General features: G+C 43.1%; 1 protein-coding gene across 3 annotated transcripts in view; it reads left to right on the top strand.

The window, feature by feature from the left end:
- MTMR1 (myotubularin related protein 1) overlaps window positions 1–19,258 on the top strand; it is a 403,694-nt gene that overhangs the window by 291,130 nt on the left and 93,306 nt on the right. For all 3 annotated transcript variants that reach the window (XM_069212405.1, XM_069212404.1, XM_069212403.1), the window contains one exon: window positions 12,433–12,639. In XM_069212405.1, coding sequence (XP_069068506.1) covers window positions 12,433–12,639 — 207 coding nt within the window. The remainder of the gene's footprint in view (window positions 1–12,432; window positions 12,640–19,258) is intronic.

Genomic DNA, 19,258 nt, shown 5'->3' with positions numbered 1-19,258 from the left:
TTGATTGTGGAGTACCACAGGGTTGGGCTTTCTTGCCACATTTGTTTGATTTTGTGTGCAGTGTTTGGTTAAGGAATTAGTAAAAAGAGGTTGTTGCATTTTTAACTATCCTGATGACTCCCAGAGTCTACTTTGTTTGAATGACCGGAGTATGCCACAATCGCTGTTTCATGGCCTAATGCTGCTTCTAGGCTGACATGAAGGGTCCCCCTAAGAACACATACTCGTCTGCTGATAGAACAACATCATTGGCTCCCTGTGGCACAACACATTTAATTCAAGGTGTGTTGCCTAGTTTTACACTCAGTACATAGGTTATACTCGGAACAAGGTTACACTCAGAACAAGGTTATACTCTGCACAAGGTTGGAGTTATTAGACACTCTCAAGGTTGTACTAAAAAAAAGGAAGTTTGGAGCCCCAGACACTACCAAGATGTACTAGAAACATGGTTACACTCTATACATAGGTTGGAGTTGGGGGCACTCCCATGGTATGCTAGAAGCAAAAGTACATCCTATGCATAGGGTTTGGAGTTAAAGGCTTCATTCAGAATTCAGTCTCTAGTCCAAGAGCAATACAGTTCAAGCTTCAAGGTTTGAAGCGAGGGTCCAGAGCAAGGACAAGCAAGGAGCGCTGAAAGAACTGGAGCAAAGTCTAGAGTCTTGAAGAGGCTGACATACAGGACCTGCTACCACTATAAAGCATTAGTGCGCACCAACCTGAGGGAGAAGTACTTAGCCTCGTCTATTACTTATACAAGAATTAGAAGATGGCAGGCAGCTCGATGCTAAAAGCTCAAGAGGAGGCGGAATTGTAGCTCCTGAAGAGAGACACTGGAAACGTTGCTGAAGTCAGGATCAATTAACGATCAGTAAGTCTTGGAAGAAAAGAGTGCTGGGAGTTCGGGGCAACTCAGAAGATGAGTGCAGGGACGATGCTTGCACAGGGCTGGAGTGCTGAAGGACTGGGCGACTAGGGAGTCGAATGCAGGGACGAAGCTTGCGCTGGACAGGAACGCACGAAGATCTGGTGACTCAGGAAAGTGAGTGTAGGGACGTTCCTTATGCAGGACGGGTACAAGGCCAAGCCCCAATGCAGGTTCAAAGGGGGTATTTATACAGGAAGCAACAAGTGTTCCAGAAAGGCATGTGTCCCACGTGGAAGGGTGAAATGAGTAATTTATAACATTAACAAGTACAGTGGACCCCCAAGTGCATGGTGGTACAATTCAGTGGAAACATGACTATCCTAAATAGTCATGTGATATCTGCGGGTGCAAACTAGACTAAACTTGCATAGCAACAGAACAGAGCAGGGTCAATGGTTCAGGCTTTCTGAGAAAGGGGGAGCCATGGAGTACTCAAGACAGAAAGCCACCACAAGGGAATGAATGACATGAGACTGGTGAATAATACCTACCATTCACAGGGCAAAAGATGGAGTCGTGAGAGTCCCCCCCCGTAGGAAAATGGCTCCTTATTGCAGTTATTTCCCCCCCCCCAACACACACACTTGTGCCTGATATTGATGCTGACTTAACTGAGAGTGTGCTGGGATCTCTGCTAACCAGGCCCCAGCACCAGTGTTCTTTCACTAAAAATGTACCATTGTTTCCACAATTGGCACACCCCTGGCGCACAGATAAGTCCCTTGTAAAAGGTATCAGTGGTACCAAGGGCGTTGTGACCAGGTAAGGCCCCTAAGGGCTGCAGCATGTGTTGTGCCACCCTAAGGGACCCCTCACCTAACACATGCACACTGCAATTGCAGGTTGTGTGTGCTGGTGGGGAGAAAAAGGCAAAGTCGACATGGCATCCCTCTCAGGGTGCCATGCGGACAAAGCACTGCCTGTGTCATAGGTAAGTCACCCCTCTAGCAGGCCTTAAAGCCCTAAGGTAGGGTGCACTATACCAGAAGTGGAGGCATAGCTGCATGAGCAATATGCCCCTACGGTGTCTAAGTCCATTCTTAGACATTTTAAGTACAGTGTGGCCATATTAAGAATATGGTCTGGGAGTTTGTCAAAATGAACTCCACAGTTCCATAATGGCTACACTGAATACTGGGAAGTTTGGGATCAAATTTCTCAAAATAATAAACCCACACTGATGCCAGTGTTGGATTTATTAGAAAATGCACACAGAGGGGATCTTAGAGATGTCCCCTGTATTTCACCCAATCCTTCAGTGCAGGACTGACTGGTCTGTGCCAACCTGCCACTGAGAGATGAGTTTCTGACCCCCTGGGGTGAGAGCCTTTGTGCTGTCTTAGGCCAGAAACAAAGCCTGCACTGGGTGGAGGTGCTTCACACCTCCCCCCCCCCGCAGGAACTGTAACACCTGGTGGTGAGCCTCAAAAGCTCAGGCCTGGTGTTACAATACCCCCAGGGCACTCCAGCCAGTGGAGATGCCCTCCCCCCGGATGAGCCCCCACTTTGGCGGCAAGTCCAGAGGGATAATGAGAAAAACAAGGAGTCACCCCTCCAGCCAGGTCCACCCTTAAGGTGACCAGAGCTGAAGTGGCCCCCTCCTTGAGAAATCCTCCATCTTGCTTTGGAGGAGTATGACCACTAGGGATAGGGATGTGCCCCCTCCCCAGAGGGAGTGGGCACAAGGAGGGTGTAGCCACCCTCAGGGACAGTAGCCATTGGCTACTGCTCCCTAACCCTAACACACCCATAAATTTAGTATTTAGGGGTGACTGTGAACCCAGATAATCAGATTCCTGATGACTTAAGAAGAAGGAGGACTGCTGACCTGACGAACCCCGCAGAGAAGAGGACGGCTACAACTGCTTTGGCTCCAGCCCTTCCGGCCCGTCTCCTGCTTCAGAGAACCTGCACAAGCAACTAGCGATGCATCCTGCAGGCCCAGCAACCTCTGCAGACTCCGAGGACTGCCCTGTATCCAAGAAGGCTCAAGAACTCCTGTGGACAGCGGCTCTGTCCAAAACAACAACAACAACAAGACATCCATCTTTAAAGGGAGTCCCACCTCACTCCAGAATTGTGAGTCCCCAACACTTTGCACCAGACGCCCATGGCCCGTGTCCAAAGAAACCAACTATCCAGAGAGGACCCCCTCCCAGGCGACTCCGACAATGTGTCCACCCTGGGCTGACCTTGCTGCACCCCTATGACAATGTCTGCAGAGGGAATCCCGAAGACCCCCCCTGACCGCGACTGCCCGGAACGAAGATATCGGACGCCTGGAAGAAGCATTGCACCCGCAGCCCCCAGGCCCGTGAGAAACCAACCACCGGTGCAGCAACGACTAGCAATCGACCCTCACGCTTGCCCAGTCGGTGGCTTGCCAGAGAGACCACCCCGTGCCTTGCCTGCAGCACCTAAGCGACCACCAGGTTCCTCCATATAGTTCTATTGAGAACTCGATGCCCCGTTGGCACACTTTACCAGGCGCACATGTTATTTTGGCTGCTGTTTGACCTCTGCATCTGACCAGCCCTGTGTTTCTGGGTGTTTGGGGTTGCCTTGAACCCCCAACGGTGGACAACCTATACCCCGGAGATTGAACCCGTACATGTGATACTTACCTCTGAAACGGTACTGTACTTACCTCCCCCAGGAACTGTTGAAAATTGCAGTGTCCACTTTTAAAATAGCTTTTTGCCATTTTAATGAAAACTTTGTACAATTTTGAATCTATTCAAAGTCTCAACTATTACCATGCAAAGTACCTTTCATTTAATGTACATACCTGCTAAATGAATCTCGTGATTCTAAAAATAAATTAACAAAAGTATAATTTTCTATATAAAAACCTGTTGGCCTGGAGTTAAGTCATTGACTGTGTGTTTTCACTTATTGCTTGCGGTGTACAACAAATGTTTGCACTACCCTCTGATAAGCCTAACTGCTCGACCTCACTACCGCAAATAGAGCATTAGTATTATCTATTATTGCCTCTGTCAAGCCTCTTGGGGAACCCCTGGACTTTGTGCACCCTCTATCTCATTTTGCTATGGTATGTACAGAGCCAGCTTCCTACACCCCCCCTGCAAAGAATGGCCTACCAGGCATGGATTGTCAGGGTGGCGGGCAAGAAAAGAGAAAACCAGGCAAGGGGCATGAACATTACTGGCTGGTTCCCACGAGTTCCCCTTTGAGCCAAATCTTTTCTGTGCAATTAAATAAGACGAACAACCCATAACACGTAGTGAATCCAGAATCTTCAGTTCTCAAACACTAATTGACCATCCAGAGTTACCTGTGCCAAAGGAAGAACGCAACAAGTTTAGACATGATATGGTTTGAGAAGGGAAACATGAAACATAGGGTGAGCAGGCTAGTTGTGGTAGTTGGAGCTTAACTGCCACATAATTTAATAACCTTTTCAACCTTAAAGAGGCCCAAAAAACGAGGTTACAATTTATGATGACCATGTAGACTTAAATGTCTTGTGACAACCCAAACCTGATCTCCACCTTTGTACTCAGGTAGTTGTTGATGAAGTATTCACTTTAACCTGCTGTAAGTGTTGTAACATCTCTTGTTGGGGATCATAGCTGTGCCTTACAAAGTTGTGTACTGGAGGTACATTTTCTGAATTCATAGCAAAGTTTTCCGGTAACATACATGGACATATGTCAGTTATTCAACAAAAAGGGAGGACCTCTGTGGATAAAAGTGCTGTATTATCGTAGGCAAACTTAGCAAATGGTAACAAGGATTCCCAGCAATCTGGAGTATGTCACATGACATTGCAGTGCATGCTGTAAAACCTGATTTATCCACTCTATATGTCCGTCAATGTATGGGGACAGGCAGACAAGAGTCGGGCTTCAATGCCCAATGGAATGCAAAGACTGCACAAAAATCTTGAAATAAAATGTGGGCCCCTATTAGACACAATGACCAAAGACAGCCCTTGCATCTGCATACCATGTTGAACTAACAACGTGGCCAGAGTTTTGTCAGTGGGTATTTATTTGTAAGAGCAATAAAATCTATCACCTTAAAGGAAAGATCAATTACTACCAAAACAATAACACAGTCGTTGTAGTTAGGAAAGTCAGTAATAAGCTCTATGCTGATGCAATGCCAGGTTATAAGGAGTTATGGGCAAGACACCCGAATCACCTGGAGGAGTGGAGGAGGATGCTTTGTCTTAAAAAAGCCTTGAGCTAGTCAACGCAGTCATGCATATCCTTAGACAATGTGGACCTCTCAAACCATAATTGACAATCTATTAAGATCTCTTGTAGGACACCAATAAAAGCTTCTTGTCTTAATTCTTTCCTGGGAGCGGATAGGAGGGTGTCATGATTATGGAACTGCTTGTGTAGAGAGTGATCTTTTTGAGTTATGCAACGGTCGATTTCATCCCTTCTCCCTCCTTTCCTAACTCTGCCCAAAAAGGATCTTTGGTCCCTGCGACTTTCAGCATGTTCAGAGTAGGCTGTGTTCGGGGAATACGGTTCTTGAGTGTCCTGACGACTCAGAAGATGAGTGCAGGGACGAGGCTTGCACAAGGTTGGGGCACTGAAGCTCCGACCGACTCGGGAGATGAGTCCAGGGACTAAGCTTGCACTGGACATGAATGCAGGAAGATCTGGGCAGTTCAAGCTGTGAGTGCAAGGATGCTGCTTACACAGGGCGGGTATGGGTACGAGGCTAAGCTCTAATGCAGGTGCTTAAGGGGGTTTTATACAGGAAGCAAAGAGTGTTTTAGAAAAGCACATCCCCCACGTGGAAGGGTGGAATCTTCCAATGAACCTTTAGAAAATCAAGTGTTACATACAATGGATATGAGGCCTTACAGGTAGCCGATGCAAACGGTAATTGAAAACAGTAACAAGTACAATGGAACCCCAAGTGCATTATGGTTCAAATCCATGGTTCACAGTGGCAACATGACTATCCTAAGTAGACCCATGATATCTGCAGGTACAAAAACAAGACTAAACTTGCGTAGCAACTGAAGGGTCAATGATTCAGGGTTTCTGAGAGGGGGAAGCCATGGAGTACTCAAGATGGAAAAGTGCCAGAGGGAAAGGAATGACATGAGGCCAGCAAGTAATACCCACTGCACATAGGGCACAAGATGGAGTTGTGATATATATATATATATATATATGTACACACACACCCATACACATGTGTATATATATATATATATATATATATATATATATATATATATATATTTATATTTATATTTATAAACTTTAGGAAAGCCAAAGGTTACATGGGTGTTGAAGTTGGGTTCTGAATTTAGTCACACAAAAACCATAGAGATTTTGCAGTTATAGTTATGGTTATCTCAAGTAACTATAACTTGCTCCCTAAAGTAACTATAACGTGTGCCCCCGCCACACACAATTTTCTCATCAATAATTTGACTGCTAATGTTACATTGATATTTTTCATGATGTTATAAAAGATGTCAAAAGTGTTGTAATATCTGGGATAATTAGCAGTGCATGGTGAGGGTCTGAATTATAATTACCTGAGGGCGCGAGTTCTTGTTATTTGAGATAACCATAACTGCTGAATTTCTATGGTTTTGTGTGAGTAAATTCAGAACCCAACTATAACGCCCCTGTAGCCTTTGTTTTTTTAAGTGAATTTTTAGGTTTCTTTAATTCCATTTCGAAACTATAACATCCCTGTAACCTTTGGTATTTTCAGTGAATTTCTAGTTTTTTTAATGTAAAGTAATTTTAATTACATTACATTAATCCAGCCAGGCCCTGCTGTGCATCCCCTATAACTACCCAGGCCTGTGCCACGCAAGCACTTTGTGCATGGTGGGGATTGTCCGCAGGGTCTGGTCTGCAGCCATGCCGTGCAACCCATACCCACTCAACCGCACGCCACTCATGAAGAGCTTTTTTGTTTGGTGGAGATTTGATCATATTTCTGTGCATCAAGAATGCATCTCCATAATCAGTGTGAAATGCGCTCCTGGAGTCCTTTTAGCAAGCTGCCCATCATCCTGGGGGAAATGGTGGGAAGGTGCTGCATACCACTAATGTTTATGGGGTGGGGCCAAAAAGGCAGGGCTTCTAGGCCATTTCTTTCACTTGTAGTTTTTAAATGTAAGAACAAGATCTCTGGTTTTAACAGCGTATGACAAGAAAGAACCCAATTGTCACAGTCACTACATGAGATATTGTGCTCGAAAAAAGCAAGGATGCAAACACTTCCAACAATGGTTTACAGATAACTTTTTAAGATGGAAATGTTGAGAAAAAAACATTTGCTTTGCCTTGGCCATGCTCAAGAAATTAGGATGATTATTACTTTACAGAAGTGGAGCTTGAACTTGGGCCCCTGCTTTGTTTATATTTCTAAATGCTTCCCGTTGAGGTTTGATTTTTGTGAAATAAACGTCATGCCAGAGTGAATCATGCCCTGTGTATTTATCCACTGTTTTGTGCAGAATGTCTACCCAACTGGAGTACTTTCTACTGGCTAATTAGTAAGTGCTACCTCGTTGAGAACATTTTTAGTGCATCTCCTACACTACAGCTGCTAAAGGACACTGAGGTAATGTCTCCAGTGACCTTGTCTGTCTGTAACATTTGCAATTTGATTGTTCCTTGAGTGTCTTCATCAGATAACTTTACCAGTTGGAACTCCACAGATAACACGAAGTGTGTTTTCTCTGCAATTGCATCTTGAAGAGATATGTTTATTCTAGTTGGGGACGGCGGGGTAGCCTCAAGGTCCCCATGGTTCCAGCTGGCGTCGCTCCGACATGCAGGGAGCTGCTGGAAATGCAGCTCCCTGCATTTGGAAGTAATACTTTCATCTCTTTGCATGCCTGGAACCAGGATCCAGGAAGTAAGCAGCTGACGGCTTCCCTTCGCAACAATCGACTCCTAAAGAACCGTGGCAGACTAGTGAAGCAGTATTCAAAGTATTCAGCTTAAAAGAAAAACACCTCAACTAAACAAAACTGGTAGGGAAAATAATATTTAAAATGTTTAAAACACATCTATTGTGCTCCGACTACTCCGTGACTAGGTGGCACAAGCTATGGGGTGTATTCGGTGCATTGCAAGCCATAAATAGCGAATATCTGGGTTTTTTGCTCTTGAATTCGCGGAACCATAACTAACTTATAACTAGTTTTTTTCAGTAAATTCTGTGATTTGTTTTTTATCCTTCATCTGCCATATAGCAGTACCTTCACTGCACTCGCCCTTTGGCTATGTGCAGCAGGAGTTCACCTGCAGAGCGTGGCCACAGGTGGGAAACCTACTTTGCGCTTGGCCCTGAGGTCCTACGCAGCAGAGGTTTGCTGCTGTGCTTGACCTTCAGCCAGGCCTGCAGCAACTTTGTGCATCCTACCAGCGTCTTTTCTCAATCATAGCTTTTTTGTGATTTTCAACAAAATTCCGGTTTTTTTTGCTTTTTTTTTTTTACACAAAATTGTGCCCTTTTTTCCCCAAATATAAAATGGCAATCACATCATCAAATGGATCTGTGCAAAAATTATCATGACATACCTTATTAAAATTTGGCGCAGATCTGCCCACATGTGCAAAAATTATGCAGAAATCAAAATGCCTTTTCATAGGAAAGTGAGTTTGAACCATCACTACACGGTGGTGACTGTCACTGTGTTTTATTTATGTGTGTGTGTATGGTATTACTTTTAATGGTCTTATACAGTGCTGTGTTATGATGTATTAACTGTATACCCGCTTAGGCAGACCTTTTCATGTAAATATGAATTGGGCCAAGAAGAGCATAGGCCTTAGAAATGCTTCAGTTTCAAAGACAGATCAGACAGTCAAAGTTTAAAAGTTTATTAGGGTAAGGTTGACAGTATTTTACCATATTCACTGGAGAAAAGGTACATGTTACATATTTTTTTCCCTGCAGTGCCAAGTCATTCTTTGTATATCTTTGTAGGTGCGTTTCTTGAAGACTCTTTTTATGAACTTTGACCCTCAATCTACATTTGTGTCAGTGATATATTGTTATAAGAACCTACTGTGGCTGCAAAAACATTAATTGGTCAAACGTCTGATGAATACTCCTAACCACAGATTCTTCACCTTAACATTAGCCCCAGGTGTCAGACTGAATCAGGAGATTTTTGTAGCAGTGCTCCTGCAGTCCGGTAGGCGGCGTTGGGCAGCTTCACTCTGATTCCATACTGTCCCAAAAGTGACAAAGGGGAGCCACATATAAATGCCACTCCTAAGCGCTAGTATTAGTTCTTTTCTTTCTGCCACGTTCAAGGCTGGTCTGTATAGCCAGATGTCTTCAAACTGTGTGATGGGGAGCGTTGTCTCCACCGAAAACAAGATTTGAGCTGTGCCAAGACTGCACAGAGCAGGTGTCAGTCACTGATCTGCACGAGGTAAGTTTGTGGTACTTGAGTTCTGGCCACTACTCTGTCATGCAACAAGTGTGCCCAAAGGTGGCATGGTCGGCAAGTCTCTACATAGCTGAACATGAGAAGTCAAGGTAAAAAAATAAATACCTCGCCAACTCAAAGTCGAGGCCATGCACAGATGTTCTGTGCGAATCTGGCTCCCTCTGGCCTGCCTTCGCGGCCCATGGGTCTTCAGAGTTCTCTCATCAGATTTTCCCTGCCGGGTCTGCCCCTCTGGGTGCCTGTTAATGACCCCGCTCCAACTCTGGTTCTGGATTCTATACCGGCACCAGAGTCAATGCCCACTTCATCTTTCCTGGCCTCAATGCCAACTCCACCGGTGTATGATCTGAACCAGCGTCAGCGTGTTCCAGTCCTATGCCGTGCTGCAAGATCACAAAGGTGCAACCAGTTGTTGTGCAGCCTGACTCTATTGCATACCTCTGCAAAGATACTAGCACAAGCAGAGGCCTGAGTCTCTCCTTGGTTCTGTTTCTGATCCTGTGCAGGACCTTCCTAATGTCCCTCAGAACACTGATGGGTGTGGTCAGGGGAGTACTTACTTCTTCCTTGTTATACTGAGGATTCCTTTTAGTTAGGCCTTCGGAATACCAATGGGTTTAACACATCTCTTGAAACAGCGCTATTCTCGCAACCTGGACCACCAGCATAACAAAGTCACTTATTTGCAGTGGTGGTTAGGAGGGCAGCTGGAGCTCTGGACTTCCAGTCGGCGAGACAAAGATGAATTGTGTTTTACTGCGGTGCTATATGGACCTTTGCAAGGAGACAAGAAAAGCCCAGTTGAGTACCAATGTAGGGAATTGTGTTACTACTGCTTCTGCACATTTTATGCCACCATGTATGAATGGAAATATGTTTTAATAAACTGCACCGTGAAGTGTTGTATGGTCATGTACTACATATGGCTATTTTCTGTTTGTGTTATGAAGAAATCAGAATAAATTATTTACCACTTGTACTCCGTAAATCCGTGAACAACCGGGACTGTGTAATGTTAGCTACTTAAATGCAATCATGAACACTAAGGTATACCGTCAGGGTCTTTTCACATGCTAGATGTGGAGTGAGTGGTAAGGAGTTGCTTCATGGAACCTGAATCAAAGGTCTCAAAACTTCTGAGTAAATCGATAAATGTTATTTTCTCATTCAAAATTTTAAATTAATTCCAATTCAATATTGATAGTCAATTAAAACAAACTATTCTTACCAGAGCACACGCAATGCATTACACAGTACTGTGCTTCTTTAGGAGCACCGTGTTCTAAATGCTAACATTTCTTCATCCAAAGGGAGGGACGAGGAACCGGCCGCCCTTCAATCCTTTTCTGTATAATGTTGGAAGAAGTCCCTCCTTTTGTTGTATAAAGCAAATAAGGGACTCTGATTGGGTTTCCAGACAAACAATACTTTGCATTACATCCCTACGAGCGCTTAGTGACTGGCTACAACTGGTTTATCGGGGACCAGCCACTCGGAATACGAGTCCCTGAACAGCACAGACATTGACAGTAAGCCGGTCGCTGTACTTTGAGGGTCCTTATGTTGAGCACACCCAGTAATCCCTAAACTATTTAACTGCTTTTATAAGCACCCATTGCACTAAGGTCGTAAGTCACCGAACAGGAGGGGCCCATGAACAACAGAGACTGACACGGGGAGCAGAATATCTCTGACTTTACTTAGCGAAGTCCTGAAAAACAGTTGGCCCTATGCTGACCACACTTAAATCGCTGCTAAGAGAAGCTCGTAAACTCTGATTCAGGTTATCAGTGTTTTCCACTAACAAATTTCACCTGAAAAATCCTGGCGTAATTTGAATGGGGGAACGTACAAAGCAGTGTGTAAACGCCAATGTCAGCCGAACACTGAAACAGGTAAGTACCAGCCCCCACGTTTTCTGCCGGTGTACTCAAATGGTAAAGCTAGCAAACATGTAATGAGGGGCCTGATCTACAAAGATTACACTCGCAAAAAGTGGTCACAGATTTTGTGAATGTAATCTGATTGTGTGAACCAACCTATGTACAAATAGGCCCCTTCACAAGGTACTTAATCCAAGGGGGGTCTCACAACTATCAGGCTAATTATTGTAAACTAGGCAGGTTGCAATTTACAATTGGCTTTGACAGGCTACAACCACTCAAGTGGTGACCTGCAAGGGACAGCAGACCACCATTCATATGACTGCTTTCCAAAACGGATAGTTTTTTTATTTAAATAAGTAAAGCTGCTTTCTATAAAAAAAAAAAAACATTTTTTGGAACTTCAGTGAAAGCAGGCTGAAGTCCTATGGAAAACTGCCTACTCCCCCTGAAGATGTCAATTCACAAATGGGTAGGGGTCCCTTTGCAAAGCAGTTACCTCTGATTTGGGATTCTGTAACAAATCAATAGTTCACGACCAGAGTTACGTTGCAAACCATTGACACATACCTTACTGACTTGTAATTTGGAAGGAACACACCCTTAACATTTCCAAATTGCAATTCGGTAGGGGTTTCTAACCCTGTTTGGAAAACGTTTTATGGATTGCACCGTGGGGTTAGTGCATCAGTAAATTGATTTAGCAGTCACAAACCCTGTAATTCAGGGTTTGCGACCGCTAAGTAACTTGGTACCTGAGACTTAAGACCATTAGCACGGTCATACATACATTTAACAAGATCACTAAAAACGAACAGCACCAGAGATCTCCAGTCGCTAAAATATTGCACTTTAGTCCCATAAAAGTAATGACATAGACTTTGAAGTCAATCCAAGATCATTACTAACGCTGAGTCTGAAGTTAGCTGCCTGAAAACAAGCATAGGTGCCCAACCTTCAAACAAGATGAAAACACTGCTGTTGCTTTGAGATTAACCCGTGACATATCCTATCTGCTAATACAGCTCCTAAAATCGTATCACAACACAGTTGCGGGGGGCAGTTTTATAATCTGCATGATTTTGAGACCACAATGCCAAAACATTATTTAGACAACAAAGCTCAATAACGGAAGCACAATTAAGCTGTTTATTCTGCTTTACAAAATGCACCCATTTTTTTGACTGCAGATGCTGCTTGCTGGAGCAGTGAGAATTGCTGATAAAGTGGAGTCCGGTAAAACCTCGGTTGTGGTGCATTGCAGTGATGGTTGGGATCGGACGGCGCAGCTCACGTCCCTAGCCATGCTTATGTTGGACAGCTACTACCGAACAATCAAAGGCTTTGAAGTTCTGATAGAAAAGGAGTGGATCAGTTTTGGACACCGGTTTGCTGTGGTAAGGTTGGAGTACATAATCTCTGTTTTTGATTTGGTAGATGTGTGTTGGTTCACAGTATTGTAACATATTGCATTGGTCATGTCATTACAAGATTTCTTTATTATGTTTATGTTATTATGGAGAAGGTCAGTTTCATGCATTTCATCTGAAATAGCTGTCGTATGAAACATTCCAAAAGCTTGAGGGAAAACGACTGTTTATGATGTAGATGAGAAAAAGACAACTATTTCATGCACAATTGTCATATGGCTTTGCAAAGTCAATTGAATGTTTTTATTTTGTATGCATTTTCCTTGTATTTGTGATGGCTACATCTACTAGCAGGTGTCCTACCTGTTGAATATACGTCGGCACCAGATTGGATCTGGAAACCTTTCCATAGCTCTCCCGCTCAGGTATGGGAGGGTGATTGGTGGCAGGGGCACCACACCATTTTGGCACAGGAACCAGCACCATGTTGACAGCACTGGCGCCACAAAGTCCCCACTCTGTTATTCCATTAGAACAGAGATAGAAGAAACAGCAAGGCAAATCTGGTCACCTTTACAAATGTACAGAGCACTTGGCCATGGACTTCTTGTGTATACTGGTATGTGTGGAGGTCAGAAACAAGTTAACCATCCCCAACCCTATCTTACTCCAGCTTTTTACTGTTTCGGACTATCTTCTGTCATCTCTGGTATTTTATACCACAGTGTTGCAGCTTTGAACCATGTGCATCTTGTTACTGTCTGTTTCCAGTAGCTGACACACATAACATCCCTTTTTGTGGTGAGGTCATCTTGTGTGCACCTGCACTTTCTTTTCTACTATCTATATGAGGTCCATTTTGAACACCCTGTATATATTATGCACAGTCTGTGTTCCTTAATCCTTCATTAGCAAAAAGAACAAATGATGGAAGGAATGCTGAACAATGCAAATATTCATCCCCAGTCACAGATCTGGGTTTGATCCATCGTTATTTTGCTCACCACGACACCCCAGTTTCATACCCCAGAAGTCCATGGCCTTTAATTTAAGAACATTGATGGTGGTCCTTTATAGGTAGACCTGCATTTGCTCTTTGTGCCAGTGCTCTTGGACACTGAAGGAGCTTTTGATTTATTAGAATGGCCATTTGAGTGAAGTGTTCAGGCATTTAGGCTTGAGCAGTCAGTCTTTGAAGCTAATTGGTCTCCTGTACACTGCACCAATGGCAAGTGTTCGGGTCAGCAGTTCTTATTCAGCGTTATTCCTGATAGGTGGGAGGACTTATCAAGTCTGTCCCCATCTCTATTTTTGCACTTGGAATTGAGATGTTAAGGTGCTTTATACATGACTTGCCCTATACGCAGATCATGTGGTCGTGTTTGTCCAGCCGCCTGAGGAGAATCTATCCTTTATTATTCGGGAAGACATACAATTTGGGGCTATTCAGGACTGTAAATTAACTGGAACAATTCAAATGTTTTACCGCTCACAGACATTTCTTATGAACCGATTATCGACTATCCATTATGGTGGAGTCTGGATAGTGTTAAATATTTAGGAGACCATAATTAACTCGGAAACTTTGGCATGGGGCTCGAGCAGCTGAAAACTCAGATTGAACGCTAGGTCTGCCTGCCAGTATCCATGATGTGGTGGTTTCTCTCATTAAGAGGATAGTGCTGCCACAATTTCTTTATTTATTCACTTATATACCTTTGCATCTTCATTTAGTGTGTTTAGGCAAATACCTCAGGTACTTCTTAGGCTTATGTGGGGAGGCCAGCCAGGCATGCATTGGGAGGTACTAACTCGACCCGTGAAAGACAGGGGGGCTTTCTGCCCTTGATTTTCATTTATATTTCCAAGTAGCTCAAGCACACTACTTGAAATTGTCATGTCAAAGTTGATCAGGAAATTGTCTGCTCCAAATCGATTCTGGTAAATATAAGCATCAGGCTGTGAATTGAGGTGAATGTGGTTGCTACCACTTGTGCTTGGTGGGAATTAGTGCAACAGTTAGAGTCTGAAATACCTTAATCCCTCCTACTGTCTATAGCAAGCAGATAATCCTGTCCTCCCTCCCACCAAGAAAAAAAAGCCATAAAGAAAACTTTGCATACACAGGGAATTACAACGTTTTGTGATCTATTTGAGGCGGCGCTACTAATTGCTTGTAGCACTTCCTGCTTAGGAGTGGTGTTGCACCATTAGCAGTCCTTCTATATTGCAGCCTGCGATCAGCGGCAAAAGCAGCGTTTTATACCTTTCCATGACCAATTCCTGGAATGCCTTTTCTGACCGCCTATATTCTATGGGTTGACATGGGCCACTATGTACCCTTTCTTTATCAGAACATATGACAAGCTCCCTGGACTCCCTCCCAGGGGCTAAAAAGATATGAAAGGAGTCCTTGAGGCACCAGATTCCAGATAGTGTTGGGTGTATTGCTGGGCACAGGCAAAACAGATGCTGTTCAACCATAAGTATAAGCTAATAAATTAAAAAAAATTGCATCAGTAATATTACAGTCCTGAACCAATAGCTAACTTTGGCTCTAGAGATAGAAATCAGAGTGTAAAAAGTGTGGCTTATCAGTCAAGCCATTGCCCATTTCTAGGCTGGTGAGATGCATTGTGTATTACCTATCCGTCTTACAAGAATTTGAATCCACCAACCAGACTTACAGGAATGCAAGAATATAACTCCTTAATAATTCATTTAATATTAAAAGCAGCAATAGGAACTGCTTATCACCTGTAGGATATTGATTGCCAAGCCACCTCTCCAACAAAAGTAGAGCTCCTTCAGGTGTCCCGACAAACTTTGTCATGAAATTTCCTTTATAAGTTCTATCCTTCCCTGAGCAGTCCCCGACCCCTGATCTATTTCCCAAACTCCCCTTTTGATGACCAAGTCTAATCTGTCCCAAGATTTGTATGCATCTTACATCTTAAATAATATTTTTCTAGCCTCTCTGCACTAAACTTTAGCAAACTGGAATGATGATTAATTTTAATAAATACTTCAGTTTCTGCTTAGAGCCTTATACGTGGAAGTTATTGAATAAATATTGAGCAAACGGTAGAGCCTATGTATTGTACCTCTCAAAAGGATTTGATTACACAACCCATTCAAGGGAAGGTGTGTCAGATTAATAGTGCCTCTAATTATTCCAGTACATGCAATGTATTACTCATATCCTTTGCAGGAGAATAATATCTTGCAGAAGAACCCCTTCGTTATGAGACTTGTTGCCAGACAGTGCTTAATTTGAGCCAGTGGGGGCCACCGCACTTATGGCATTTATTGTTCCTCTTCAGACATTTCATGAGAACACAAGAGGGACAAATGCACAATAGTATTTCCATTGTCAAAACAGGTATGCTGGTGTGAACCATCTTTTAAATGTGAAATAAGCTATTATTTTAGAGCCAAGTTTAGATTAGTAAGCAAAAGCTACAAGGGTGTGATTGATATAAAGTTGAGAATCCATGTGATGTAATATTTATAAAAGACGCGGATACTATTCTGTTTGTTTTTATTCTATTTACTACTCATATTGTATGCACTAGGACAGGATTTACATTTTATAGTAAATCTTTATAACCTATCCTTTGCTTACTGTTGTTCTTCAGTGTACCCTTATATCATTAAAGAGGGTTTAGGTTTCACTAATCATCTCAGTGAATATTTCATAGAATTGGCTGAAATGTATCTCATTCAAATAGTGCTTCGTCAACCTGCCTTTCTGTCTAAGGTTGTTACATTGACAACATCCTTGGTTCCAGTGTGCTTATCTCAGGCCATATTTTAGAATATTGATCCAGAACAGCAGCTGATTATGTAATATTCTATTGTACACATGCACTGCATGGGTTTATTGGACCAGCAAAGACTCAATATATAACATCTAAGAGGTATTCTCTTGAAAAAAGAACTCCAACTTTCCCCTGTTTTGCCTTTTTTGATAAGCTATTTCAAGGATCAGAAACATTCAAAATATCCTGAATCTCATCTACCATATATAAAGAAATGTTTTGCCTTTAAATCACAACTGTGAAACATCTGTTAAACTTGCAGGATAACTTGCAAAAAAAAGTTTTTGTATATCATTTTCTAAATTAATTAATTCTTCAGGAGATTTACTGCAAGTATTTTTATAGATATTGATAAACAAAACAAAGTGCTGACCAACTTCTTAAGTAGGAAGAGTCACCATATGGTGGGAACATCAGAGTAATTCATTAAACTATTATCGTATTGCCCTATGGACTGCATAAAACATCAGCGCAGGGAGGCCCTCCGTAAGATGCAACCTTTTTTCTTTTTGACTGGTAATTCACACCTTGGAATAAGCTGATGACAACTAACCCAGTATTCTGGATTTTTATAATGTTGGACTCATCATAAATTCAACCAACCCCAGTTTTCCTCCAAGCTTTCCAACTCATTGACCTACTACATCAGAATACTTTATCATCTTCCACCTGCTGAACTATTTGGTGAAATCAGTAAATACTAGTGTATAAGCTCAGTCAAATTTTTCTTCCTTCTTAAATAGCATTCAGAGTTCCCACCAGTGAGGAAATCGTATAGCTTTATAGCCCACTGGAGCGGCTGTGCCGGCCGTGAGGGCCTTTAAAAAGGGAGTGGGCCTTTAATGGCCAGTATAATCTGCTGCGGCAGGCTATAAAGTTAGTAGAACATTACGCCCCTAGGGGACAGACTCTCCTAAGTAGAAAAACAAAGGCATTGGGGACCAAGGGTTTGAAATCCCCAAAGCTCCGAAGCCTTAGCTGTTGGACAATGACAGCAACAGCTGTGAAGCAAACAGCCACATGCGTGGCCACGGATGTCAGTTGTTAAACATTCACAACAATAGCTGTGAAAGGGGGCTGAGGTCAGCCCCTTTTTCTCCCCAGCTTGGCTCAACAGCTTTTTTTCTCATTCAGCTGAGCCAGGGAGACCAAGGAGCTAAGCAGGGTTCTCACTTCCTCCTTCTAAGGCTCAGGGACTCTGTGAGCTACTGTAGGAGGGAGAGGGAAGGTTCCAGTGTGCCCTGCAGCCCATCTGCCTTTAGATTTTCCTGCCGGCTACAAGTATTTTGGACAGACAGGGAAAAGAGAAAGGCAGAGGCTGTTTATTAGAACCTTGAAATGTGAGTAGCGAGTCTATACCAGTTTATATTGCCCCTGCTGCTCCTTTGTCTTCAGTGAAGCTCTCAACATTTCAGTGTTCTAATATAGCCTTAGAGCCCGCCGTGGCAGGCTATACCGGCCTTTAAAGGTCCATTCCAGTGTGACTTAATTGCCTGTATAGCCCAGGTACGAGTAGTGATAAGGCTATTAGAACATTCCGGCACTAGAGGGCGGAATGTTCTAATAAATAAAACAAAGTCCTCATGGAGCCCGAGGGGATAGAACTCCCTTCAGGCTCCAGGAGGCCTTTGTTCACAGCAGTTGCTGTAAACAAAGAACGTTGGAATGTTGATGCTCTGGGTTTTTATCAGCCAGTAAACGCCCAGAGCATTCCATTGTCTCCAATGAAGTTCCCAGCATTCCAGTGTTCTGATACAGAATATTTCCCTCCTGCAACTGCTTCCCTGGAATAATTAGTTGAATATTCTCAAAGGTTGATCCGCTCTTTGCCTCATTACAGGGCCGGTCTCTTGTCATTCATTCTCTTCTATCCTCTATACGGTCCCAACGTTTTTGTGGTTGTAGTACAGCATGGTGAGAGTGGCATTGGTTTCCTTGAGTCTTCTTTTGTGACATGCTCCACCTCGTTTGACCACATTTTCTTTAAGTTGGGGCTGAGCCAGCCTGTCTAGCTCTTTGGCTAGGGCAAAGAAAATGAAGTCTGGTAATGTTGCTTTCATCCGCCCTTAACTATTCAAACAAAATCCTTAGTACTGATAACATTAATTGCTGGGATATATAAAAATGCGTATTTAGAGTTTTAAATGTCGACTTAAATTTTCACTTCCTATAAAACAGATACACATCTAATCGGAACATTGGTAAGCTTTGCCTGCAATTGTTTTTTGGTTGGCTTAAACTTTAGCTTTAGAAACTACAGCTCTCCCTTTGCTTCTGTTTTCGGTTATATGATACATAGCGAATGGAGGACAACCCACTTTTAGTTTTGTGGGAAACCTTCAGCTGAAATTGCTTTAGTTTCTATTGAATCTTCCCTACTCTCAATCCTTATATCTTTCACATTCAATCCTTATATCTTTCACATTCATGCAGGGGTGTGGAATTTAATATAATTTCTACATGTCGATGGGACAGGTTGCTTCATACTTGTCATGTCAAAACAAAAATACACTTGTACCTTTGGTGCCATGTAGTGCGGTGACAAATTATGGCAGCGATCTCATTATATAAGAGCTCTGATGATAGGCTCCCTGGTTATGCCAGCACTCATCCTATAGTATGGCTTGAATATTAGCAATATTCTTATTTGGCACCTTTGAGCAGGTCTATATCCTGAGGCTGGAGAGAGGGGTAAGCAATAGTTCTAGGGTTGGAATGCTCTTTTGAGTCTGTGCAAACCTGCTAACTTGCATGTTTTAGGGGTTTTCACCAGTTCTTCTCTAATCTTTTCCAACACAGAGAAAGGATGGATATTTACTCATTGC

Source organism: Pleurodeles waltl, chromosome 2_1 (genome assembly GCF_031143425.1).
Source record: "Pleurodeles waltl isolate 20211129_DDA chromosome 2_1, aPleWal1.hap1.20221129, whole genome shotgun sequence".
Classification (NCBI taxonomy): Eukaryota; Metazoa; Chordata; class Amphibia; order Caudata; family Salamandridae; genus Pleurodeles; species Pleurodeles waltl.
Note: the sequence above shows the minus strand (reverse complement) of the source record. Positions and strands in the feature narration are given on the sequence as shown.